The sequence below is a fragment of the Clarias gariepinus genome, chromosome 24 (genome assembly GCF_024256425.1).
Source record: "Clarias gariepinus isolate MV-2021 ecotype Netherlands chromosome 24, CGAR_prim_01v2, whole genome shotgun sequence".
Taxonomy (NCBI): domain Eukaryota; kingdom Metazoa; phylum Chordata; class Actinopteri; order Siluriformes; family Clariidae; genus Clarias; species Clarias gariepinus.
Genome location: NC_071123.1, coordinates 23,900,375 through 23,926,560, shown reverse-complemented (window position 1 = coordinate 23,926,560; position 26,186 = coordinate 23,900,375). Strand labels below are relative to the sequence as shown.

The following is a 26,186-nucleotide window of genomic DNA, read 5'->3' as shown; positions in this document are numbered from 1 at the left end:
ATTTGAGATTCAGGTTTTTGTTGTTTCTCATGTTGTGTGAAAGCAGAAGTGAGTGTAAGCAGTGAGGAGGTTTTTGTCATGGTGTACATCACTGTGTTACAACCTCACTAGCAGAGCTGTCCCATGTCTTACAGTAATACACTGCTGAGTCTCCCACCTCCACATTACTGATAATCAGTTTATGATCTGATTTAGAGGAGTGTGTTGATGTGAATTTAGGAGATGAGAAACCAGATCCATATTCAGGAGCGCTCCAGCCATAATAATTTCTTAACACATACTGAGGAACTCCTCCAGGAACCTGTTTGTACCAGTATGCAACTTCATTAGAAGCAGTTCCCAGGTTACAGTCCATGGTGGCCGTCTGTCCTTGAGTCAGTGTGAGAACAGGAGGCTTCTGCGTCACCACAGTCACACCACTGACACCTGGAATAAAAACAGCACACATGTTACATCACTTCATGCTCACATTAGATGGAGCCTAAATGCTGATGAGCTCCAGAGTTGTGAAATCTTATATGAGAGAGCAGTGAAGAGAGAGCAGAGCGCTGGCAGCATGGTGTCTGTGTGTGATGGGACTCTCGTGCTGAGTGAAGAGATGAGCAGCGTGAGGAGCAGATAAAGGAGAGACTGCAGGGACATGCTATAAGAGAGACAGGAGGAGGGACAGAGGGAGGAGACGCTCAACAACACACACCACAGCTGATGTTCTCCCCTGTATGTCAGCGTGAGGACAAGCAGGTGTATCCTGAGTGTGTTTCTCTATCTGTGGCATACGATGAGTCAGTGCTAATCTATAGACAGGACCATAAATCTCAGTGTATCAACTGAACTGGACGATGGACTGATGCTGTTCTGGATAACCACTTCAGTCTCTCTGATTTTGGACGTGTTCTGGTAAATAGGTATACATATGTATATACATATATACACATATATGAACAGAATTCTCATCATCTGAATAAAGTTACACTGATGATGTACCGTATAACATTTAAATGAAGCCGTATCACATGCTTTTTCTCAGCCTAATCATGCTAGGGTATTAAAACTCCTGCTTATGAAACATTAGAGCACAGTTTCTGCTAATTATTATTTACAAATCCCCTGGGCTGTACTTGTAGATAAGGCATTAATTGCTGGAGACTTTAATATTCATTTTGAGAATGCAGAAGCCCCACTCATAAAGTAGGTCACACTTTAGACTTAATAATATTCTTTAGTATAGGAAATAAAGTGACATTTCCACAGTATGAAGTTATCTCAGTTAACCTGAATCACTGTTGTAGAGATCACAGGGTAAAAAGTTGCAGGAGAATGTGCCCTGTTGGTACCCACTAAGTCACCAACAGTGTCACCAGCACAGCATCTCCACCCTTCACCCTACGTCTAACAAAGACATGAAGGTAAGAACTAAAACTCTTAAATTTGCACTCATCAGGCCACAGGACATTTTCCCACTGATCTGTTGTCCATTCCTTGTATTCCTTGGTCCAAACAAGTCTCTTCTGCTTGTTGTTCTTCCAAAGTAATGGTTTCTTTGAAGGCCTGACTCGCACCGTCTCATCTGAACCTTGGATGTTGAAATATATCTGCTGCTTGAACTCCGAGAAGCATTTATGTGGGGTCTAATCTGAGGTGCTGTAAAGCAGCTGGTCATTCTAATGAATTTATTCTCTGCAGCAGAGGTAGCTCTTTTTATCACAGTGTTTGATGGTTTTGGTGATTTTCAAAATTGCCATAATATGGATTTGTGCAGTAGTTGTAGTAGCCCTAATAGGGCGATTAATTCTGTACCCACCATTACTCTGCATAAGACAGCTGATGGTTTAAAGCACATTAAGCAGGCAAGGAATACAGTATGACAGATTAACTCTTGACAAGGCAAACCTATGAATTAAAAACCATTCCACGTGAATTCAGAAACCATTTTGGGTTATTAAACACTTTTGTTTAGTACATAATTCAATATGTGTCCTTTCGTATGATATAGAATTAGTGATGCTTTTCAGTGATATGGAATTAAGTGACATTTCAGTTCCAGTGATTTGAAGTTCAGGTTTTTGTTGTTTCTCGTGTTGTGTGAAAGCAGAAGTGAGTGTGAGCAGTGAGGAGGTTTTTGTCACGGTGTACATCACTGTGGTACAGCTGTAATAGTACTGTCATCCCTTGTAGCACAGTAATACACTGCTGAGTCTCCCACCTCCACATTACTGATTATTAACTGATAATCGATTTTTGATGAGGCTTTAGATGTGAAGCGTGTGGATGAAAAATTGTCTCCGTATTTATCAGGAGCGGAGTCAGAATAATAAAATCTCAACACAAACTCTGGAGCTGCTGGTGGAATCTGTTTATACCAGGAGACTTTGTTGCCTTCATCCTTTTCGATGTTACAGTCCATAGTGACAGAGTTCCCCTTATCTACTGTTATAACTGGAGGCTTTTGCGTCACTACTTTCTGTGAGCTGACCACTGCAACATAAAGCAACACTGAGAGTCATCATCATTTCATAAAGAGAATTCTAATGAATGAAAAGACGTGAGTGTGAAGAGGAAAGCAGGAGCAGGAATCTTTACCTGCCAGAGCAGGGAGCAGAGCGCAGACGGTGAGCAGCATGATGTCAGTCTGATCAGCAGAGTGATGAACAGAGCGAAGCCAGCTTTCATAAAGCATCAGAGGCGGGACCTGGATCTGCTCTCAGCCAATCAGATCAGTGGAAAGAACAGCTGTACAGTTCACATGATTTATTAAAAGCAGCTGTGCAGAAGAATGACTTTGCATAAATAAAGCCATAAACTGTCCAGTCTGTTGTGTTAACTATTACATATAAAATTCAATTAACTGAAATATAATTATTAGAAAATGAGACTAGAAGACTATCTTATACTCACATACTGAACATGAACAAACTGACCAACAGTGTAGCAGAGTTTAATAAAGTGCAATAACACACTGTGTAACCCACAGCAAGAAACTTTCTGTGATCTTTAAATCACAAAAAAATACTAAAATAAACACTAAGACTTATTGCCATATAATACTGTAACCTATAAGAACTGTATATCTAATATTCACCGCTAAAATGTATTTATACCACAGTGCAATTTAATCATGCCTTCTGATTGGTCAGAGGAGGTTGATTCATTTTCTCCAACAGTAGCTCAATCAATCAACCTTTATTTATGTAGGAGCTATTCACTACCAAGTAGTTCCTATGTGCTGAACAAAGTGAGAAATGCCAAATGTGGACTTAATTTGTAAAATAAAAAAATAAAATATAGTTGCAAGCAACGATGAGTGGGTCCAAGCACCTTGCGTCATCGCTTTACCAGGGCAGCACACAATCGATGTGTTTTTTGAGCATGTTAAGACCTTCAAAAAGTCATCGCCGCCCGGGTGCATTGCACAACTTGCTTACTGTTTACTTGGGTCATCTTTGTATAATGTTAAACTTGTTTGATGTCATTCATTCAATTTAATTCAATTTAATTCAATTTTATTTGTATAGCGCTTTTAACAATTGGCATTGTCCCAAAGCAGCTTCACACAATCAAAAGAATTATTTATTAAGTTTGTATGGAATGTGAATGTGTATGAATCAAAATGGTCAGTTTGTCCCTGGTAAGCAAGCCGAGGGCGACAGTGGCAAGAAAAAACTCTCTGAGATGGTAATAGGAAGAAACCTTGAGAGGAACCAGACTCAACAGGGAACCCATCCTCATCTGGGTGAAATAGAGAGCAGGAAATGATCTGCATTCATACTGTGTGTTAGTTGGCAGGCAGTTCAGCATAACAGTTGATGTTAATTGATGTTAATATGGAGTCCAGTTCCAGGTCCAGAATCCAGGGGCTCCAGATGTGTGTGTGTGTGTGTGTCTGTGACATGTGAGTGTTAGCGTGTGTGTGCGTGTGTGTAAGATGTGTGGGTGTGTCATTGCGTGTGTCAATGTGTTTGTGCGCATTTGTGTGTGGGGTGTGCGAGTCTGTATGTTAACAATTGTAATGTATGTGTGTGTGTGTAATTCATGTAACGTTTTTGTGCTCAAGAAACCCAACCTTGACTCCTCAGTCCTATCTAACCATCATCCCATCTCTAATTTACCTTTCATATCCAAATTACTGGAAAGTACTGTTGCTGCCCAACTCCAGTCTTATCTAGTTGATAATAATCTCTTCGACAATTTTCAGTCTGGTTTTCGCTCCCTCCATAGTAACGAAACTGCACTTGTTAAGGTATTGACTGATCTACTTCTTTCTTGTGATTCTGGTTCCTTGTCCATACTGCTGCTTGATCTCAGCTCTGCCTTCAAAACTGTCTTCCATGATTTACTCATTTCTCGTCTCTCTGGTCTGGTTATTTTTGGTACTGCTCTTTCTTGGTTTTCTTCCTATCTCTCTGATAGACAATTATATATTTCTGTTAAGGATTCTCGATCGCCCACTGCCCCACTGAAGCGAGGTGTTCCCCAGGGATCTGTTCTTGGCCCACTATTATTCACAATTTACATAATCCCACTCGGTCTGATCCTTCAACGTCATGGCCTTAACTATCACTTTTATGCTGATGACATTTAACTTTACTCTATCTGTACACCTACTCCATCTGACCAAATTGACAAAATCTCTGCTTGCGTGAAGGACATCAGAGATTGGCTTACCTTAAACTTTCTGAAACTTAACATGGACAAAACTGAAATAATTTTCATCGGAACCCCAGCACTCACCAGCAACATCTCCACCAATTTCACCGGTGAGATTGCTGGCTCTCACATCAAAACATCTACTTCGGTCAAAAATTTAGGAGTAATCTTTGACTCCACACTCTCCTTTCAGCCTCACATTAAATCTGTCACTAAATCTGCATTCTTTCATTTACGCCGCATTGCCCAACTGCGTCCATTCATCAGTACCAAAGATGCCGAAACTCTCATCCATGCATTCGTCTCATCATGCATTGATTTCTGTAATGCTCTTTTAATTGGTCTACCCGCCAGCTCCATCTCCAGATTACAATATATTCAAAACTCTGCGGCTAGGATACTCACTCATACCAAACGCTCTGCTCATATAACCCCAATCCTGTCTGATCTCCATTGGCTCCCAGTTGTTTACCGTATCAAATTCAAATTCTTCTCCTTGTTTTCAAATCTATAGATGACTTAGCCCCCACTTACCTTTTTAATCTGCCTGCCCCCTACATTCCGACCCGTTCATTACGCTCCTCCGATTCTGGTTTCTTTCCTGTCCCTCGGTACCGCCTCTCTTCAATGGGCGGCAGATCATTCAGTGTTATCGCTCCCAAACTTTGGAACTCTCTACCTTACTCTCTCCGTTCTGTTAACAACATCTCCATATTTAAATCTTTACTTAAAACTCATTTGTTTTCAGAATGTTACACTTGAATCCACCTGTCCTCTGCATGTTTTTTTTTTTTCCCCTCTAATTGTAAAGTGTCCTTGAGCTCTGGAAAGGCGCTATATAAATAAAAATTATTATTAAAAATTATTATTATATGGTATGAGTTTGTTTGTGCCTATGTGAGTGTTATCATTTGTGATGTTTAAAATAAGGCAATTTTCTGTTAAGACATCTAAAATGCCGAGGATGCTGGAAAAAAAAAGCTATGATTTTATTCAATGGTAAAATGGGGTAGGAAAGGGTTAAAGGAGGAAGAAGGGATAAAAGGAATGGAAAAGAGTGAATGTGTGCACGTGCAGATCCGTCGGCAGTGCCCAGCTGGCATGCGGCCAAACAGCTGGCAAAAGGCGGCGGTGGGCAGAGTGGCAGGAGGAAGCACGCGGAGGTAGCATTTCTGCATGCTCCCATGATGCCGAACTCTCCCGCTGAATGCGCCCCAAGACCGGCCTCTCCCAGCTCTCTCTGGGAATGGCCACATGCGGGAGTCTCTTCTGGACGTCTGATGTCTGGGCGGCTTTCCTGGCTGGGATCAGGGGCCTTAATACAGTCCTCTCTGGGGCCTTTTTCTCTTTGGCACCGGGGATGCAAATGCGGGCTCTGTACTAAAATGATTGCGCCGCAGGAGCTTGAGCAGTTCTTTCCCATGTTGTCCTTCTTGCGGAGATCAAGGGGCGGCATTCCGGTCTCACCTTTAAAAGCTCTGGGGCTTGTCACATCACTACGCTCGCGTGCCCTTCTCTTTACCAAATCCACCACGCGACTCTTTGCTGTGCTGCCGGACCCTGGACCAATCTGTGCTTCGCTTTTATAATGCGGAGAAAGCCAGAGGTTCATTAACGTTATAGCCACCAACCCGACCTGGTGGCCCTGCTCTCTTTAAAAGGGGGGCTGTCTGCGTAGGGAGCCTACGGAGTTGGCGATAACAGATTTAGGCGCACACCTGTGGTGGGAGTAATAGAGCTCTAAATGTGTACAGGGTTCTGAATGCATACATGCAAGTGTGTATAGGCTATGCAGAAAAAAAAAAGGTAAAGACCCCTGAGAGCTTCCCAATGGCAGCAGATTCCAACCTGGTTGCCTCTTTTCATGAGTTTTTGAGTATGTTAATATTCCCAAAAGCCTCAGATGTTGGGGAAAAAATCCTTAGAAAAAGAAGGGGGCTCTTATATACAGTTATATATTTACTTTACAGCAGTAATTATGTTAGTGGATGAGTTTAAATGTCATTTGAGATGTTCTTTCTTAAAGAAGTTTTTTTGATAAAGCAGTGCTCCCATTGTGTGTTTGTGTGTTTATTGTATTACTTTATATTTTGTATTAATTATTTTTGGATATAAATTTTTTTTTGGTTGTAGAATGAATAATCTAAGTTTTCATTATTTCCTATGGGGGACATTTGCTACGAATGTTCTGATATACAAGCACACTTCCTGAATGAATTATGCTCGCAATCCAAGGTTCCACTGTAACTTCATTTTTAATTTCTGGTCTAAGACCCCGAAGGTTTACCAAAGGCAAACCAAAAAATATAGATTTACACTTACCTTCGTTTAAGCACTAAAAATTAATCACCAACCAATGTTTTATGTCAGTTAAACAGCTGGTCAGGGACTGAAGTAAATTTAGTGAAGCGAGTTATAGAGGTAAATATAATTGGATGTCATCAGCATAGAAGTGAAAAGATACATTACGCGCTCTAACTTATTACGCAGAGGTAACATGTATAGGGAAAACAGAATAGGGCCAAGTATCGATCCTTGCGTTACCCCATAGGACTGGAGCGCATTTGAGGATGACATTTCACCCTTATCTCACAGAATGGCCTGTTTGACATATATGAGCTAAACCAGTCAAGCACTGTACTCAATAACTAAACCCGATTCCCAGCTTCAGCGAGCCTGATGTTGCCTTCTTCCTCAACCTGACTTATGCTGTAAAAATCTATGAATGTGGCATATGGAATTCAGGCTTGATGTGGTCAACTATGGAAATAAAAAAAGGTTGGGCTTTGTCAAGGTTGGAGGTCCAGTATAATGGACTTTTAAGGGGCACAGAATCTCTATCCACATCCTTAAATGTAACTATAAATGGATAAAAGTATTTTTTGTAAGAAATACCAAATTTTAACTACAAACAAAAGCTCTTGGAACACACTTTGTAAGAACACAATTATCCTCAATGTGCCAACAGTATACACTCACCTAAAGGATTATTAGTTCAATTTCTCATTAATGCAATCTAATCAACCAATCACATGGCAGTTGCTTCAATGCATTTAGGGGTGTGGTCCTGGTTAAGACAATCTCCTGAACTCCAAACTGAATGTCAGAATGGGAAAAAAGGTGATCTAAGCAATTTTAAGCGTGGCATGGTTGTTGTATTTCACAATCTGCTCAGTTACTGGGATTTTCATGCGCCACCATTTTTAGGGTTTACAAAGAATGGTGTGAAAAGGGGAAAAAACATCCAGTATGCGGCAGTCCTGTGGGCGAAAATGCCTTGTTAATGCTAGAGGTCAGAGGAGAATGGGCCGACTGATTCAAGCTGATAGAAGAGCAACTTTGACTGAAATAACCACTCGTTACAACCGAGGTATGCAGCAAAGCATTTGTCAAGCCACAACATGCACAACCTTGAGGCGGATGGGCTACAACAGCAGATGACCCCACCGGGTACCACTCATCTCAACTACAAATAGGAAAAAGAGGCTACAATTTGCACGAGCTCACCATAATTGGACAGTTGAAGACTGGAAAAATGTTGCCTGGTCTGATAAGTCTCGATTTCTGTTAAGACATTCAAATGGTAGAGTCAGAATTTGGCGTAAACAGAATGAGAACATGGATCCATTATGCCTTGTTACCACTGTGCAGGCTGGTGGTGGTGGTGTAATGGTGTTGGGGATGTTTTCTTGGCACACCTTAGGCCCCTTAGTGCCAATTGGGCATGGTTTAAATGCCACGGGCTACCTGAGCATTGTTTCTGACCATGTCCATCCCCTTATGACCACCGTGTACCCATCCTCTGATGGCTACTTCCAGCAGGATAATGCACCATGTCACAAAGCTCGAATCATTTCAAATTGGTTTCTTGAACATGACAATGAGTTCACTGTACTAAAATGGCCCCCACAGTCACCAGATCTTAACCCAATAGAGCATCTTTGGGATGTGGTGGAATAGGAGCTTCGTGCCCTGGATGTGCATCCCACAAATCTCCATCAACTGCAAGATGCTATCCCATCAATATGGGCCAACATTTCTAAAGAATGCTTTCAACACCTTGTTGAATCAATGCCATGTATAATTAAGGCAGTTCTGAAGGCGAAAGGGGGTCAAACACCGTATTAGTATGGTGTTTCTAATAATTCTTTAGGTGAGTGTATATCAGTGTTTACACTTAGATTTCTGAAAAATAGCAGTTTTTTGTTACATATATTACAAATCTATACTTCTATTTTATATCATAACATTTCAGTTCATCTTTTAATTGTGTATATAATTATATGATTTTTGATCTCTAAATGTACTGATTCCTGATTCATTTTAATGATTTGTGTGATATGATTAAACACATCTCTATCTCCAAGGAGAAGCTGCTCATTTACATGGAGCTAAAATGACACACTGCAGATCAGCAGGTGTTTCCTGAGCGTTCCTTCATCCATGAAGTGTGACGTGTCTGAGAGTGTGAGAGTTGTGACATTTGGTCTCACACATTTTAATATCTGCTGCATTTGATAGAGAAATGTACGACTACATATGGTGAAGTGTTTTCTTTAAAACAAACAAAAACATTCTTTAATAGAATTGCAGTTTTATTAAAATTCTTTTTGATTACATACAGGAGGTGATATTCTTTTTTTTCTTTAGATTTATCTCCAGCAGACAGTTCACATGTTATGACTTTGTTGTTTTCCCACTCTGAGCTGTCGATGCTCAGTGTGAATTTCTTATTGGTTTGCTGCAGTGCAGAGCCGGTGATGACTCCACTGGTGACCGAGTTCCCGTTCACGAGCCAACGCACATCAGCAAAACCACCGGCCACCTCGCTGGCCAAACACACTAGAGTGGCTTTTTTAGACTCCAGCTGTTTACTGGACAGAGGGAGAACGGTCAGAACAGGAGCTGGGAGAGCAGCGTCTGATTCCACACACAGAAGCAAAATAACACTAATATAAAATGCGGGTAGGTAATACATATTTAATTAAAAGTTGGAGTGTTTCCATTTAAAAAATAAATCTGTCTTTATGACAGAATATCAAAAAAATGTAAGCAATATATTTAAAAATTGCGTTTGAAAATCCATAAAAAGCTCAGAATTGTTTAATAAATTTAATAATTGTCAAACATATACAGTGCATCTGGAAAGTATTCACAGCGCTTCACCTCCACATTTTGCTATACTTGAAGGTCTTACTGATTTACTTCGATACAATCCTGTCTTACATTTACATTTGGGCATTTGGCAGACGCTCTTATCCAGAGCGACTTACATTTTTATCTCATTACAGATCTGAGCAGTTGAGGATTAAGGGCCTTGCTCAAGGGCCCAACAGTGGCAACTGATGGTTGTGGGGTTTGAACTTGGATCTTCTGAACCGTAGTCCAATGCCTTAACCACTGAGCTACCCCTTGCCCGAGGTCCTGTCTTGGAGGTCTAATGGACTTTATGGATTGGTTTGTGCTCTGACTTGCACTGTGGGACCTTATATAGACAGGTGTGTGTCTTTTTAAACCCTAACCCCAACCCTCATGTCCAATCATCTGAATTGAACACAGGTGGACTTATCTTTGGTGATCAGTGGAAACAGGATGCACCTGAGCTCAATTTTGAGTGTCATGGCAAAGGCTGTGAATACTTGTGTACATGTGATTTTTTTTTTCATTTTTTAATTTTAAATAAATTTGCCAATTTTTGACATTGGCGTTATGGTGTATTGTTTGTAGAATTTTAAGAAAAAATATTTAATCCATTTTAAAATAAGGCAAAATGTGGAAAAAAATAACTGAGTACTTTTCGGATGCACTGTAACATGTCAACATTATTAAATGCTAAAGAACAAACAAGAAGACCCAAGTTGTGTTTAAAAATTTTGGAAGGAAATTTTTTTTAAACTAGAACATGCAGTGTTAATGTGAAACTAGTGTACATATAAGGAGGTGAGAAGTTATACTTACCGCTGACGATCAGCTTTGTTCCTTGGCCCGATCCATTCAGTGACCTCACCCATACAAAAACCTCCTCAGATATAGAAGTGAAAGCAGAAGAATTGAAACGTCCTCCAGACTTCAGCTCTCTCTTCTACTGTCTTCCATCAGCACACACATTTTTTTAACATCCCATTTAGTGTCAGTTAATCAAACGTCTTATACACTGTTCTGTTCACACGTCCTGTTAATAGAATTTGCACTTACTGTAAGGGCCATATTTCATTCTTGTGATTTGTTGTTATGTTTATCTTATTTCAGTTTATTAGTTAAGCATTAAGCATTAAGTATCATACTCATAATTTGTATGTGACATCATTTCATGAGTTGTTCTGTGACATCATCCCACAGTTATGCAGTTCCATGTCTATCACGCACGTTAGTTGTTGTTAAGACACGGAAGGATACAGAAAGGTGTGGAGCACACAAGCTTTTGACCGTAAGACAGTAAGCTAAAAGGAATACAGTAAAATAAGTTGTTGTAACTGTAATCTATTGAAGCTACAGAACACAGCAAGCGACTTGTCGTGACTACAGTGGATTTATGCAAGAAACTGTAACAACCGTTGTTTTTGATGTTGAAAATAAACAAGAGACAAAGAAATTAACGAAACGTCTGATGTCGTCAGTGACACTGTGTAACAAAAGACACGCGTCAGAACTTGTGAATAACATGCACCTACACTTACTATTAAATCTTTACTGGAGAATCTAAGCGTGAACAGGTGACAAGGCACATACAGACAATCTTCAGCTCTTTTTTATGGACGCACACACACTGAGGATCCCCTCATGGATCTGTTGTGTAGCAGTTAGTATATTACACTATCACAGTGTTGTTTGAACTGTCACTTATTACAAAAAACTCTTTGGGAAATTGCATTTATGTACAGTTGTCAGAAAAAGTATGTGAACCCTTAATGTCTGCTTGTTCAACTAGGTGCATAAACAAGTTTCAGCTAGTCCAGAATGCAGCAGCGAGAGTCCTTACTAGAACCAGAAGATAAGAGCACATCACACCTACCTTATCTTCATTTCATTGGCTCCCTGTGAAATTTTGCATCGATTTTAAAAGTAGTACTCTTGACATATAGAGCATTAAATGGTCTCACTCCGCAGTATCTGAGTGAACCAACTAGTGTCTTACGATCCGCCACGCCTACTTTGATCAAAGGATGCAAGCTGCTTATCAGTATTATGAAAACTACAGCTGGGGGCGGAGCCTTTTTCTTACAAAGCCCCAAAATTATGGAATAGTCTTCCAATTTGTGTTCGGGACTCAGATAAGCCTTAGGTAAATGAGCAGATCTGGGGGACTCATGGACGTAGAGTATTAGGTGAACTGGTATGTTTAGATGCTGTCTTCCTCATTCTCATTGATCACTCAGGTTTGCTGATGGTGAGGTGATTGTTTGCTTTACATCTCTGGGAGCCCTTATGTCTGTGTTTCCTTCTGGCTCTCCCTTTTAGTTATGCTGTCATAGTTAGTCTCTGCTGGAGTCTCTGCTTGCAGTCTACAGTAAATATACATTTATATTATACATTATGGATGGTTCTCTCTACCTAAAAGACGGTTCTGACCTCGACTGGTCTTGGCAGCTGTTGCTCTGAGGACTTGACAGTTCGATAGTTCAGGACTGGAACTTTTTACAACACACAGTATGAATGCAAATCAATTCCTGCTCTCTGTTTCACCCAGATGAGGATGGGTTTCCTGTTGAGTCTGGTTCCTCTCAAGGTTTCATCCTACTACCATCTCAGGGAGTTTTTCCTTGCCACTGTCGCCCTTGGCTTGCTCACCAGGGACCATCTGTAAAGCTGCTTTGCGACATCTAAGTCACAGCAGTAGAAAAACTGTCTGTTTAAAATAATACTACACAAAGATTATATGTTTTTATTGAACGTAACATGTAAACATTTACAGTGCAGGATGGAAAAAGTATGTGAACCTTTGCAATTAATAACTGGTTGACCCTCCTTTGGCAACAATAACCTTAACCAACCGATCTGGAGTAACTTTTGACCACTCCTCTTCACAAAACTGTTTTAGTGTAGCAATATTCTTGGGATGTCTGGTGTGTATTGCTCTCGTAAGGCCATGCCACAGCATTTCAATCGGGTTGAGATCAGGACTCTCACTGGGCCACTCCAGAAGGCGTATTTTGTTCTGTTGAAGCCATACTTTTGTTGAATTATTTGTATGCTTTGGGTCATTGTCCTGTGTGATCACCCATTCTCTGCGGAGCTTCAGTTGGCGGACAGATGGTCTTACGTATTCCTGCCAAATGTCTTGATAAACTCTGGAATTTATTTTTCCATCAATGACAACAATCTGTCCAGGCCCTGAGGCAGCAAAGCAGCCCCAAACCATAATGCTCCGATCGCCATGTTTTACAGTGGTGATGGGGTTTTGATGTTGCTGTGCTGTGCCTTTTTTCTTCACACATAGTGTTGTGTGTTTTTTCCAAACAAATCAATTTTGGTTTCATCTGTCCACAGAATATTTTGCCAGTAGTGCTGTGGAACATTTGTAGACAGTCTGTCTTACCGTGGACACGTGAACATCAAGGCTTTTGGAGATACTTTTGTAACCCTATCCAGCTTCATGCAAGTCAACAATTCTTGATCATAGGTCTTTTGAGAGCCCTTTTCTGCAAGGCATGGTTCACATCAGGTAGTGCTTCTTGAAACCAGTAAACCCAAAACTGGTGTGTGTTTTTAAAGGGCAGGACAGCTTTCAGCTACACATCCAATATCATCATACGGATTCAAGGTTGGCTCAGTCCTGTCTCAGCGAAGTCATTAGGCTTTTTCCACCCTGCACTGTGACTGTTTACATGTTATGTTCAATAAAAATACATATAATGTTTTATAGTATTATTTTAAGCAGACTGTGTTTTTCTATTGTTGTGACTTAGGTGAACTTCAGAGCACATTTTATGAGCAATTCATGCAAAACTTCTTGTAATCCCAAAGGGTTCACATACTTTTTCTTAGAACTGTAGATTAGCTGATCATACTGAGTTGTTAAAGCCAAAGAACTGAGCCCGGGACCAGAGAATCATAAACCATGTGTCTTTTTTTAGGAACGTGGAATAAATGCATGTACCATGTCTTTGATCTTCAGCTGTAAAGAATTCAGTGTGTCTTCAGTGAACATCAAGTGAGTTTACATTTTAATTTCTATGATTTGAGATTCAGAGTTTTGTTGTTTCTTGTGTTGTGTGAAAGCAGAAGTGAGTGGGAGCAGTGAGGAGGTTTTTGTCATGGTGTACATCACGGTGTTACGTACTCACTAGCAGAGCTGTCCCATGTCTTACAGTAATACACTGCTGAGTCTCCCACCTCCACATTATTAATGACCACATTACAGTCAGATGAAGATGAACATGTTGATTTAAATTTAGAAGATGAGAAACCAGATCCATAGTCAGGAGCACTCCAGCTGTGATAATTTCTTAACACATACTGAGGAACTCCTCCAGGAACCTGTTTGTACCAGGATGCAACACTATTAGTAACAGTCCCCAGGTTACAGTCCATGGTGGCCGTCTGTCCTTTAGTCAGCGTGAGAACAGGAGGCTTCTGCGTCACCACAGTCACACCACTGACACCTGGAATGAAAACAGCACGCATGTTACATCACTTCATGCTCACATTAGATGGAGCCCAAATGCTGATGAGCTCTAGAGTTGTGAAATCTTACATGAGAGAGCAGTGAAGAGAGAGCAGAGCGCTGGCAGCATGGTGTCTGTGTGTGATGGGACTCTCGTGCTGAGTGAAGAGATGAGCAGCGTGAGGAGCAGATAAAGGAGAGACTGCAGGGACGTGCTATAAGAGAGACAGGAGGAGGGACAGAGGGAGGAGACGCTCAACAACACAAACCACAGCTGATGTTCTCCCCTGTATGTCAGCGTGAGGACAAGCAGGTGTATCCTGAGTGTGTTTCTCTCTCTGTGACTTATGATGAGTCAGTGCTAATCTATAGACAGGACCATAAAACTTAGTGTATTAACTGAACTGGTGGACGGACTGATGCTGTTCTGGATAACCACTTCAGTCTCTCTGACTCTTGGACGTGTTCTGGTAAATACAATACAACACACTTTTCCATGTGCTGCACTCGGTAAAAACATGCCAGAAACACTAAGGGGGTTAATATGAAATAATGACTTTTAAAATAAATAAAATAAAAATTTTACCAAAAACATCACACATATATGAACAGAATCCTCATCATCTGAATAAATTTACACTGATGATGTACCGTATAACATTTAAATGAAGCCGTATCACATGCTTTTTCTCAGCCTAATCATGCTAGGGTATTAAAACTCCTGCTTATGCAACATTAGAGCACAGTTTCTGCTAATTATTATTTACAAATCCCCTGGGCTGTACTTTGAATTTCTTCCTATTTGTGGATTTTTTCTCAAACCTGGTCATTTCTGTAGATAAAGCATAAAGTAGGTCACACTTTAGACTTAATAATATCCTTCTGATTAAGTATAGGAAATAAAGTGACATTTCCACAGTCTCAGTTGCCATTTCCATTATCTTAGTTAACTTGAATCACTGTCTGACCCCTCAGAACTCCATCAGGAGACTGAATGTCAACGTTCAAAGTCAACATTTTGTTATACCTCAGATAATATAGCTCTAGTTAAAAGAAAATAATTAGTCAGTAAGAAATTTGTTTTTCATTAAAGAAATATCTTCCTTAATAAAAAGATACAACCAGGGTTAGGGTTAGGATTACTCGCTACTCGCATTTTCTTTCCTTGGAGAGGAGGTTCGTACACCACAAAATTCTTTAGGGCACTGAAGTAGTAGGCTATGTGCAGTGAGATTTTATCCACCTCAGCACAAAAGGAAGTTCGTCTGTTCCATAAAAAGGCAGGAACGAGATGCTGCGTGAAAACGCTATAGGAACATCTTGTCATGTTGCCGGTTGTGAAGCATGTGTGTATCAAACACGCCAAATTTTGGCTTATATAACCTCGGTCGGGTGACGTCATCTGATAAGACGCACCTGCAGGTTATAAATTGGAGTGAGCCGGAAAAAACATTCCTCAGATTGATTTGTCTGAACGGACGTCCGGTCACGTAGGCAGTGCGGCATTGAAACGCAGCATCTCGTTCCCGCCTTTTCAGGGAACAGGGTTACAGCAAAGTAAACCCGAGACGTTCCCTTTCAAAGGCTATACTCAATGCTATGTAAAAACGCTATGGGAACGAGAATACCAACGCCGCCGCACTGCAAGTGTCTGGACTCCAAGGTTGTGTAGCGTGTGCGCCCAATGCCGAGAAGGTCTCAGAGCTATGCCTGAGCAGCTAACTCCGGGACCCCTGAGTAGCATGAACAACCACACTATAAATGTAACAAATGTGTGCAGAGAGGACCAACCCTCCATGTCACACACTTGCCGTAGGGGAATACCTCTTGCTAATGCAATAGATGAGGCAATCCCCCTAGTTGAATGAGCCCTGATTCCTAGAGGCGAAGTGAGCCCACGCGCCTCATAGGAGAGGGCAATAGCATCTCTCACCCAGTGTAGTGGCGGCTGCCCCCCCCCGGTTGCGGCCCCAAAACGTGTAAAGCTGCTCTGACTTACGCCACTGGCTGATGCGGTAGACATAAATCTAAAGATCACGTACTGGACACAGTAAGTGAAGTCTCTCCTGCTCCAAAGCTGTAAAGGCAGAGGACAGAAGCCTTCAAAACAATAGGGTGCATGTTGAAAATGGAATTTCGGAAGATAGTTCAGTAAAGATGCAAAATGGCCCTGCCTAGCCCAGGGGCAAAGTCTAGGCAGGATGGGGAGACTGCCAGCTCTCCAATCCTCTTAGCGAGGTATTGGCCATTAGAAAAACCATCTTAAGGGTCAGAAACCTGAGGCGCTGACTCTAGTGGTTCAAAAGGGGTCTTAATTGGACCTTTGAGCATGATAGATAAAACCCACAAAAGTGCCCGTGGCTCTAGTGGGTGGCCTCAACCGTTTAGTTCCATGAATGGAGCGGGTGACTAAAAGGGTGTTTTCCCACAGTAACCCCATCGATCAGGACGTGGCAGGCTGAAATAGCAGTTACGTACGTCTTGAGAGTACTAGGGCACAAGCCAGAGGACAACTTTCCCTGCAGAGGCTCCAGCACTGAACCATTCGGCAGTGGACTGGGTCTATCTGCTTCGTCATGCACCAACTTTCAAATACATTCCTTTTGAGGGCATACTCTTCTAGGGGAGGGAGCCCTAGCACTTAGAATAGTCTTAATTACGCTGGCTGGAAGATCAGCTTGACTTAATTGGTCCCCTTCAGGGACCGAATGTGAAGGTTCCAAAGCTCGGGGCGGGGATGAAATATCGTCCCCTGCGCCTGAGCACCAAGACTCCTGGAAGTAGAGCTATCAGGAAAAACGCATAAAGGCGTACCTGGGCCACGTACAGGCCAAGGTGTCCAGACCCAGGGGGGTTGAAAAAAGGCAGAGAGTAGCAAAGGGGACATTTACTGATCTTACGAGGCAAAGAGGTTCACCTTTGCTACATGAAATCTCTTCAGATTGACTGACTACTTCAAGGTGGGGTTTCCATTCCCTGTGTGTCAGAGATTGACTGGACCGTAGAACTGCTCCCACATTCATATGCCCTGGGATGTAAATCGCCCTGAGGGAGAGAACCTGGTGCGCTAGCTAACTAGCGGCGCGAGCACAGTCCGCCCTGGCGATTAATATATAAGACTGTCATAGTGTGGTCCACCCGCACTAGGACATGAGAGCCTCTCAACTGCTGAAGGAAGTGCTTTGGGGCCAGAAATAGAGCCCTCGTTTCGAGGCAATTGATGTGCCGTGCGAGAAGAAGGCCTCTTCAGCTCCCTTGGGCTGGACGGTCATCTAAGACCGCACCCCAGCCCATGAGGGAAGCGTCTGTCGTTAGCATCTGCGACGACAGGGCGAACTTAGAGTGGGACCCAAAGTCAGAAACCGGGGTCTGAACCACATAGAAAAGGTACGAAGCATCTGGCGCATAACCCTTATTGGGGATTGGCCCTAGAGTAAAATCCCCTGTCTTAGCCACAACTGAAATGCTCTCATGTGCAGAAGGCCCAAAGGTGTCACTGTGGATACAACTGCCATGAGAGCTAAGATCTCTAAAAGTGATGGTCACTTCCTGGTCTAGCTTGATTTCCTTAAGGGTGTTGAGGATGGATTCGACCTTTTGTGTTTTAATCCTAGAAACAAAGATGAGCTAGGACGACATGCTGATGTCGACGCGCTAGCTACTGAGACTGGGCCAGCCAGTCGAGAAATAGCTAGACCAAATGGAAGGGCCCAATACTGGTAAGCTTCACCCCCGAAGCGAACCTCAGGAACCTCCTGTGTTGTGTCAATATTTCTATATGAAAGTATAGTAAACGTCTTTCAATCGATTGCCACAAAGCAATCGCTTGGTAGGATTTGAGAGCAATCCCTTTGAAGCTGTATTTATTTATTTTAGATAGTGGTACACCCCGCAAAATCTTAAAACTGGACGCAGTCCCCCGTTCCTCTTGGAACCAAGAAATACCAACTGTAGTAGCATGACTCACTGTCTGGTAGGGGAACTTGTTCCATGGCCCCATTCCCCAGCAACTTCTGTCAGCAGATGCACACTTTCGGGTTTCATGGAAGTGGAGACCACGCCGTTGAAATGCGGAGGGCGATGTGGAAATTGAATCCTGTAGCCTTTATCTACAGTCCATAACACCCAGGAAGCTATGCCTGGCAGTAGCTTCCACGCTGCCAGCTTCCCCGAAAGGGGTTGGGGGGGTGGGGGGATGTGTTAGTGGTTCGGCATCCTGAAATATAGCAGGATATGACCGAAGGACTAACAGACCAGTGTTGCCTGAAACACCAAAGGTGGCGAAAACTAAACACCGATCCCCTGGGGGTGCCCGGGAGGGCATGATCTTATGGAAAAGAACGTTGCATGCCCCTCCCCGGGTCACCCCCACGGTCCTGGGTGCGTAAGCCTTCAGGACTTCTCCTTTGAAAAGAAGGTGGCGTGGCGATCTGATCTTTTAGAGGCGGCCTGTGACGGGCGGCGAGCCATACCCCAGTCCTTACGGGGGGGTGCTCGGCTACTAACGCCACTGGGGCCAGGGGTAGCTCAGTGGTTAAGGCTGTTGGGCCCTTGAGCAAGGCCCTTAACCTTCAACAATGTGTAATGAGATAAAAAATCAGCGTCTGCCAAATGCCTAAATGTAAATGTAACGCTCTCTTTCTGCGCCTCTCGCCTGGCGAGAATCAGATCTGGTCGAGGCCGGGTGGCCGATGGCCTCAACCCTTGAGCACGACGTGGAAGAAATTTCCCAAAGGCCTGTTTATACAGCCTAGCCTCTCGAAACCTGGTGGTGACGGAATTAACACGTCGCCAAATAGGCCGGAGGGTGAGACCGGGGCATCAAGGAGGAACGTTCGATCCTTATCCTTGATGCCTATCAGATTTAGCAATAAGGGTCTCTCAGCGGACACCAAGGAGGCCATAGAACAGCCGATAGCACGGGCTGTTTGTTTAGTCGCGTGTAGGGACAAATCAGTAGCCCGGCGTAATTCTGTGAATGCTTCTTGTTTCACAGTGCCGCTCGTGCTCAAATCATTCAGCAGATCAGCCTGGTACGCCTGCAGAACTGCCATGGTGTGCAAGGAAGCGCCGGCCTGACCTGCTGTTTGGAACGCCCTCCCTACATGGCTTGGAGGGAAGGGTTGGCTTCTTTAATAAGGATGATGTTCCAGGAAAGAGATAGCCCGCAAGCGTCTCTTCTATCTGGGGCATCACCACATAACCTCGTGCTTTTGCATCAACGATGTTCGAATAGAACGAAGTCGATGGTACAAAAATACGGGCTGAGAAAGGTTTGTTCCAAGAACGAGATAATTTGTTATGGAGATCATCAAAAAAGGGGAGAGAGCGGCGTTTTGGTGCCCTCTCCTGGCCACCCGACAGAAATCTGTCATCCAGTTTTGATTGTTTTGGGTGAGCTTGCTCTTGTGGCCAATCAATGTGCAGTCGTTCGACTGCATGTGTTATAGCTTCAAGCAACTCCTCATACTCTATCATTTTTAGAGGAGCGTTCTGAGGTAGCTACTTCCATTTCTACGGAAGCAAGAGAACGAATCTCTTCTGTACACCCACGAGAAGCACCGAAGTGCGCTCGTGAAGTGGAAGGAGAGACTTCATGATCGGGGAAGAGGGCGGGAGAAAGGAGGGGCTCCGTCTCTCGTGCCTCGTCCAGATCAACTTGTGATCCTCAAGAGTGCAGCGCGGCTCGTGGTTGCTTAAAGAACGCAAGACGCACGCGAAGCACCTTCATCAGAAGATCATCACAGTGCTCACACTCTCCTCTAAGTCCTTCGAGAGCGTGGCTCTCACCCAAACATTCAAAGCAGAGAATATGTGAATCGCCCTCCGAAAGAAAATTTTCACAAACGAGGGGGACATCTAGCTATAAACACTTTTTTAAAAACTAAAAAGTTTTATGCTTTTATCTGATTTTAAATGTGTTTTAAATGTATTTTATGCTGACACGCACATGCTCACAATGTTGGTGAAGACAAAGAATCTGAGGAATGTTTCCGGCTCACTCCTATTTATAACCTGCAGGTGCGTCTCATCAGATGACGTCACCCGACTGAGGTTATATAAGCCAAAATTTAGTGTGTTTGATACACACATGCTTCACAACCGGCAACATGACAAGATGTTACCATAGCGTTTTCACGCAGCAATGAGTATAGCCTTTGAAAGAGAACTCTGCTTTTAGCAGCCCTCCCTCCCTCCCTCCCTCCCTCCCTCCCTCCCTCCCTGACACAAACAAACAGGCCACCAGCAACCATTCACCAACACCCCGTGTACAAATCAGTATTTGTCAAATAGCCAAATTAAAAATGTTGAATTAAAAAAAATACATTTCTATTACAAGGATTTTAAAATGTGAGTTGTAAATAAGTTTATGACTTTATGAAGATTAATATTTGCTGAATGTCTGATATACAGTATACAGTATATGTTGGGTTTCTGCCTCACTTGCCCCTATGGGTGAGCTGCAACTGCTCCTGGAACCAGTTTGTCCCAGTTACTGTTCCCATTATAATTATTATGTGTCACTGATCACAAAAATCAGAGAAATCAGAGGGCATACTGTATCTGTGCTTTTCAATTATGAAGAATTCAAAGACGTTTAGGTTTTTGTTGTTTCTCGTGTTGTGTGAAAGCAGAAGTAAGTGTGAGCAGTGAGGAGGTTTTTGTCACGGTGTACATCACTGTGATACCCACTCTTTAGCAGAGCTGTCCCATGTCCCACAGTAATACACTGATGAGTCTCCCACCTTACATGATGTCAGTCTGATCAGCAGAGTGATGAACAGAGCGAAGCCAGCTTTTATGAAGCATCAGAGGCGGGACCTGGATCTGCTCCCAGCCAATCAGACCAGTGGAAAGAACAGCTGCACATGATTTATTAAAAGCAGCTGTGCTGAAGAATTGCTTTGCATAAAGAAAGCCATAAACTGTTCAGAGTGTTAACTATTATATATAAAATTTATTCAACTGAAATATAATATTAGAAAATAGGAAGACTAGAAGACTAACTTATACTCACATACTGAACATCAACAAACTGACCAACAGTGTAGAAGAGATTAATAAAGTACAATAACACACTGTTTAACACACAGCAAGAATCTTTCTGTTATCTACTGTATATGTTACACAAAAACTACTAAAATAAAAACTAAGACTTATTTCTATATAATACCATGACATATAAGAACTGTATATCTAATATTCACCGCTAAAATGTGTTTATACCACAGTGCAATTTAATCATGCCTTCTGATTGGTCAGAGGAGGTTGATTCATTTTCTCCAACAGTAGCAACAGTATAAACCAACCTTTATTTATGTAGGACCTATTCACTACCAAGTAGTTCCTATATTGTCTGGTATAACAATCACACATACTTTAAAACAGACAGAAAATGAGAAGTTTGTAAAGATGATGTGGTGACTATGGACAGTTTAACTTTACCATGAAGATGGTTCTGGCCTCCAGCCGCCTAACACACAGTATGACTGCAGACCAATCCCTGCTTTCCCTTATCACACCAATGAGGATGGGTTCCCTGTTAAGTCTGATTCCTCTCAAAGTTTCTTTTTATTGACATCTCAGGGAGTTTTTCCTTGCCACTCTCACCTGAGACATTCTGATAAGTTTCTGATTTATAGATATTTTCTCACACATTTAATGCTCAATTCCCTAATTTTATTTTAATTCTGTAAAGCTGCTTTGCATTGTTAAAACTGCTATCCAAAAAAAAAAAATAATTATTGAAATAAATTGAGTCTCACAGTGGATGACCTTCCTGATGCCTATTCTATCCAGGTTTGGGACTGGCACTAAGGATGCCCGGCATGCAATGGCTGCATTTATGGGTATTGACTTGGAATCAATCTGGGCCTTTCTTTTAACAAATGAGAAACCGACCACTGAGCCATATGAGGCGCCGTATAGGGCTTAAATCAAACTTTACTCATGCACACACATATGAAACACTTGCATACTCATATATGAAACACTCACACATACATATATACTACTAACTGCTCAAACAACTACACATGAAATGAGCGCGCACATACATACATACTTTCCGTGCACATACATACATACTTTCCGCGCACATACATACATACTTTCCGCGCACATACATACATACTTTCCGCGCACATACATACATACTTTCCGCGCACATACATACATACTTTTCGCACACGCACACACACACACACATACATACATACATACATACATACTTTCTGTACACGCGCACAAAGCCAACTGTAGCGGTGTAGGGAACGAGTGAACAACGGATCTTCAGTTTAGCGGAAAAGGGAATGGATAATTTCCTATAAGTTATTACATATCGCTGGAGTGTGAAAAATTTTTACTCGAAAAATAATTTATATTTTTTTTATAATTATTATCGAGGACATCATATAAATAGGACACAATAATTTACATTTTAATTTAATTAAGAAACGATTCGTATTATATAGGCTAGTAATCTGTAAAAAATAAATAAATAATACGTTATATATTTTTTTATGGTATCAGTTTTTGTTTCAATAAATAATCTATATTTAATGTCCGTAGCATGAAATTTCCACAGCAGCAGCGACAGGTATCCGAGGTGCTTGTGTTACCATGGTAACGCAAGGAGGAAGTGACGTTGCATGGTGTTTTGAATGGTGGAATTCTGTAGAGTGAAGTTCCCTTATCAGACATTTCCTGCGCAGGGAGTAGGGTGTAGGGAGTAGGGAGTAGTAATTTCAGTGTATATGAACTTCATTCTCCCTGATTAGTAGTAGCGTTTCTTAAATAGACCGTTAATGGACAGTTTAGAAGACAACGAGTGATTTATTTATCACCACAAAAGTGGGTGATATGGAGGGTCGGAACAATGTTTGTCCCGTGGGATTCCGATGAGTTATTGTTCATATTAGCGAAGGCGAGGAAACACATTTCACAAAACAGTAATTGCTTCTGTTGTAGGATCTGACATATTAGCCACAGATTCCGTGCTTCAATTTTCTTTTTGCAAATCATCACCTGCATTTTCTGCCGCTGAAATATTTAGACATTATGTGGATAGTTCTGAATACGCCATGTGATTGAGCAGTGATGATACAAACCAGTACTACCATTCAGGGAGAATGAAGCGACAAGTCCGTCTACGCTGAAATGCCTTCCTGTTACACTGAAATGCCTTCCTTTTACACTGAAATGCCTTCCGGTTACACTAAGAATCTCATAGGTGAATGTGCGAGAAGAGTTTGTATGTATGTGCGCGGAAAGTATGTATGTATGTGCGCGCGCATTTCATATGTAGTTGTTTGAGCAGTTAGTAGTATATATGTATGTGTGAGTGTTTCATATATGTGTATGCAAGTGTTTCATATGTGTGTGCATGAGTGAAGTTTGATTTAAGCCCTATACGGCGCCTCATAGAGCCAATAAGCGTACAGTGCTAAATAAATGCTGAAAATGTCTATTCAATCTAAACAACATGTTTTTCAAATCTGTCTGTGCATTATTTTTCCTAGGAGGAACATCTGGTTTCTTGTGGATATCATGTCTCACTGTTGTAGAGATCACAGGGTAACAAGTTGCAGGAGAATGTGCCCTGTTGGTACCCACTAAGTCACCAACAGTGTCACCAGCACAGCATCTCCACCCTCCACCCTACGTCTAACAAAGACATGAAGGTAAGAACCAAAATTCTCAAATTTGCACTCATCAGGCCACAGGACATTTTCCCACTGATCTGTTGTCCATTCCTTGTATTCCTTGGCCCAAACAAGTCTCTTCTGCTTGTTGTTCTTCCAAAGTAATGGTTTCTTTGAAGGCCTGACTCGCACAGTCTCATCTGAACCTTGGATGTTAAAATATATCTGCTGCTTGAACTCCGAGAAGCATTTATGTGGGGTCTAATCTGAGGTGCTGTAAAGCAGCTGGTCATTCTAATGAATTTATTCTCTGCAGCAGAGGTAGCTCTTTTTATCACAGTGTTTGATGGTTTTGGTGATTTTCCTATTGCCATAATATGGATTTGTGCAGTAGTTGTAGTAGCCCTAATAGGGCAATTAATTCTGTACCCACTATTACTCTGCATAAGACACCTGATGGTTTAAAGCACATTAAGCAGGCAAGGAATACAGTATGACAGATTAACTCTTGACAAGGCAAACCTATGAATTAAAAACCATTCCAGGTGAATTCAGAAACCATTTTGGGTTATTAAACACTTTTGTTTAGTACATAATTCAATGTGTCCTTTCGTATGATATAGAATTAGTGATGCTTTGCAGTGATATGGAATTAAGTGACATTTCAGTTCCAGTGATTTGAAGTTCAGGTTTTTGTTGTTTCTCGTGTTGTGTGAAAGCAGAAGTGAGTGTGAGCAGTGAGGAGGTTTTTGTTACGGTGTACATCACTGTGATACATGCTCTTTAGCAGAGCTGTCCCATGTCTGACAGTAATACACTGCTGAGTCTCCCACCTCCACATTACTGATTATTAACTGATAGTCGATGCTTGATGAGGTTTTAGATGTGAAGCGTGTGGATGAAAAATTGTTTCCGTATACAGGAGCGGAGTGAGAATGATAAAATCTCAACACAAACTCTGGAGCTGCTGGTGGAATCTGTTTGTACCAGTACACATAATTTTCATCCTTTGCGATGTTACAGTCCATAGTGACAGAGTTCCCCTTATCTACTGTTATAACTGGAGGCTTTTGCGTCACTACTTTCTGTGAGCTGACCACTGCAACATAAAGCAACACTGAGAGTCATCATCATTTCATAAAGAGAATTCTAATGAATGAAAAGACGTGAGTGTGAAGAGGAAAGCAGTAGCAGGAATCTTTACCTGCCAGAGCAGGGAGCAGAGCGCAGACGGTGAGCAGCATGATGTCAGTCTGATCAGCAGAGTGATGAACAGAGCGAAGCCAGCTTTCATAAAGCATCAGAGGCGGGACCTGGATCTGCTCTCAGCCAATCAGATGAGTGGAAAGAACAACTGCACAGTTCTATTAAGATTTATTAAAATAATCTGTGCTAAAAAATTTTTGCATAAAGAAAGACATAAATGTCATAGTGTCATATTTCTATACTGAATATTATTAATAGAAGATAAATTATGTTATACTCACACACTGAACATCAACAAACTGACCAACAAACCGTAATTTTGCCGCAGGAATTTTATTTTGTTTTACAACAGATCTTTCATGATGAATGTGTGTATATGTGCTTCATAATATTTTCATAAGGATGAACTGAGATGCCCAAAATTGTGCTATAAAGGTTTCTTATATAGTTTTTGTAATGTCTTAACAGGGACAAAACAATGAAAGACATGGCAATGCCTCGGTTTAAATGGTCTTAAAACTAATTTAATTTCCTGATAGTAGGCTATCTGATGAATGTCCTGATTCGTGAATATGCCAACATGTCTCATTTAAAACGTAAAAATTTTTCGACATCATCAGAAGACATGAATGTACAATATATATATATAATTTTATCATATTAAGTAAATATTAATTTATGAACACGAAGTGCTTCGGGCTTTTTATAATAATAATCATCGTGTTTTTAACTGCTCTTGTCTAGCACTGAAAAATTATTTCATCCATTATTTGACCACGGCTGGAAATAATAGCTGGAATGCGGTTGTGAATTTATGACTGAAATAAAGCTGTTCGTCGCCGTGCGGAAATCCGCAGCTCAGACGTTCACTTTACAAAAGGCAGCGTTTTGATCAAAAGGGTAATAAATGCGTGTTGTACAGTATATACAACGCGACAGCGCACTCAGTTTCTGTCATCCCTCTTCTCACCTTTCATGTAGGTCTGCTCTGTCAAACCCCTGGTCTGTTCATTAAGATGTTAATTTTTTCTTCTTTTCTTTCTTCTAATTTCCTCTGCCCCCGTGTTGTTTACATGTCTATTCAAGCA

The 26,186-nt window shown here is 41.7% G+C and overlaps 2 protein-coding genes across 2 annotated transcripts; both read right to left on the bottom strand.

Moving 5' to 3' along the window:
* On the bottom strand, positions 1 to 2,699 carry LOC128511998 (uncharacterized). Its single transcript, XM_053485085.1, has 4 exons — positions 2,581 to 2,699; positions 2,331 to 2,475; positions 519 to 643; positions 1 to 426 (listed from the first exon to the last, which is right to left on the bottom strand). The coding sequence occupies exons 1-4, from the start codon at positions 2,675 to 2,677 to the stop codon at positions 89 to 91; spliced, it is 705 nt and encodes a 234-aa protein (XP_053341060.1). The 5' UTR covers positions 2,678 to 2,699; the 3' UTR covers positions 1 to 88.
* A 6,382-nt stretch (positions 2,700 to 9,081) lies between these two features.
* LOC128511946 (M1-specific T cell receptor beta chain-like) lies at positions 9,082 to 25,213 on the bottom strand. The gene is made up of 5 exons (XM_053484992.1): positions 25,097 to 25,213; positions 24,669 to 24,991; positions 10,603 to 10,663; positions 9,267 to 9,564; positions 9,082 to 9,103 (listed from the first exon to the last, which is right to left on the bottom strand). The coding sequence occupies exons 1-5, from the start codon at positions 25,191 to 25,193 to the stop codon at positions 9,082 to 9,084; spliced, it is 801 nt and encodes a 266-aa protein (XP_053340967.1). The 5' UTR covers positions 25,194 to 25,213.
* Between the last annotated feature and the right edge of the window lie 973 nt (positions 25,214 to 26,186).

Coding starts and splice junctions, on each gene's coding strand:
- LOC128511998 (XM_053485085.1), bottom strand. CDS start 2,677: ATGCTTTATGAAAGCTGGCTTCGCTCTGTTCATCACTCTGCTGATCAG. Junction 2,476..2,580: donor TCTGCTCCCTGCTCTGGCAG/GTAAAGATTCCT, acceptor TTTATGTTGCAG/TGGTCAGCTCACAGAAAGTA. Junction 427..518: donor TCTCTTCACTGCTCTCTCAT/ATAAGATTTCAC, acceptor TTTTTATTCCAG/GTGTCAGTGGTGTGACTGTG.
- LOC128511946 (XM_053484992.1), bottom strand. CDS start 25,193: ATGCTTTATGAAAGCTGGCTTCGCTCTGTTCATCACTCTGCTGATCAG. Junction 24,992..25,096: donor TCTGCTCCCTGCTCTGGCAG/GTAAAGATTCCT, acceptor TTTATGTTGCAG/TGGTCAGCTCACAGAAAGTA. Junction 9,104..9,266: donor AAAAAAGAATATCACCTCCT/GTATGTAATCAA, acceptor TCACACTCTCAG/ACACGTCACACTTCATGGAT.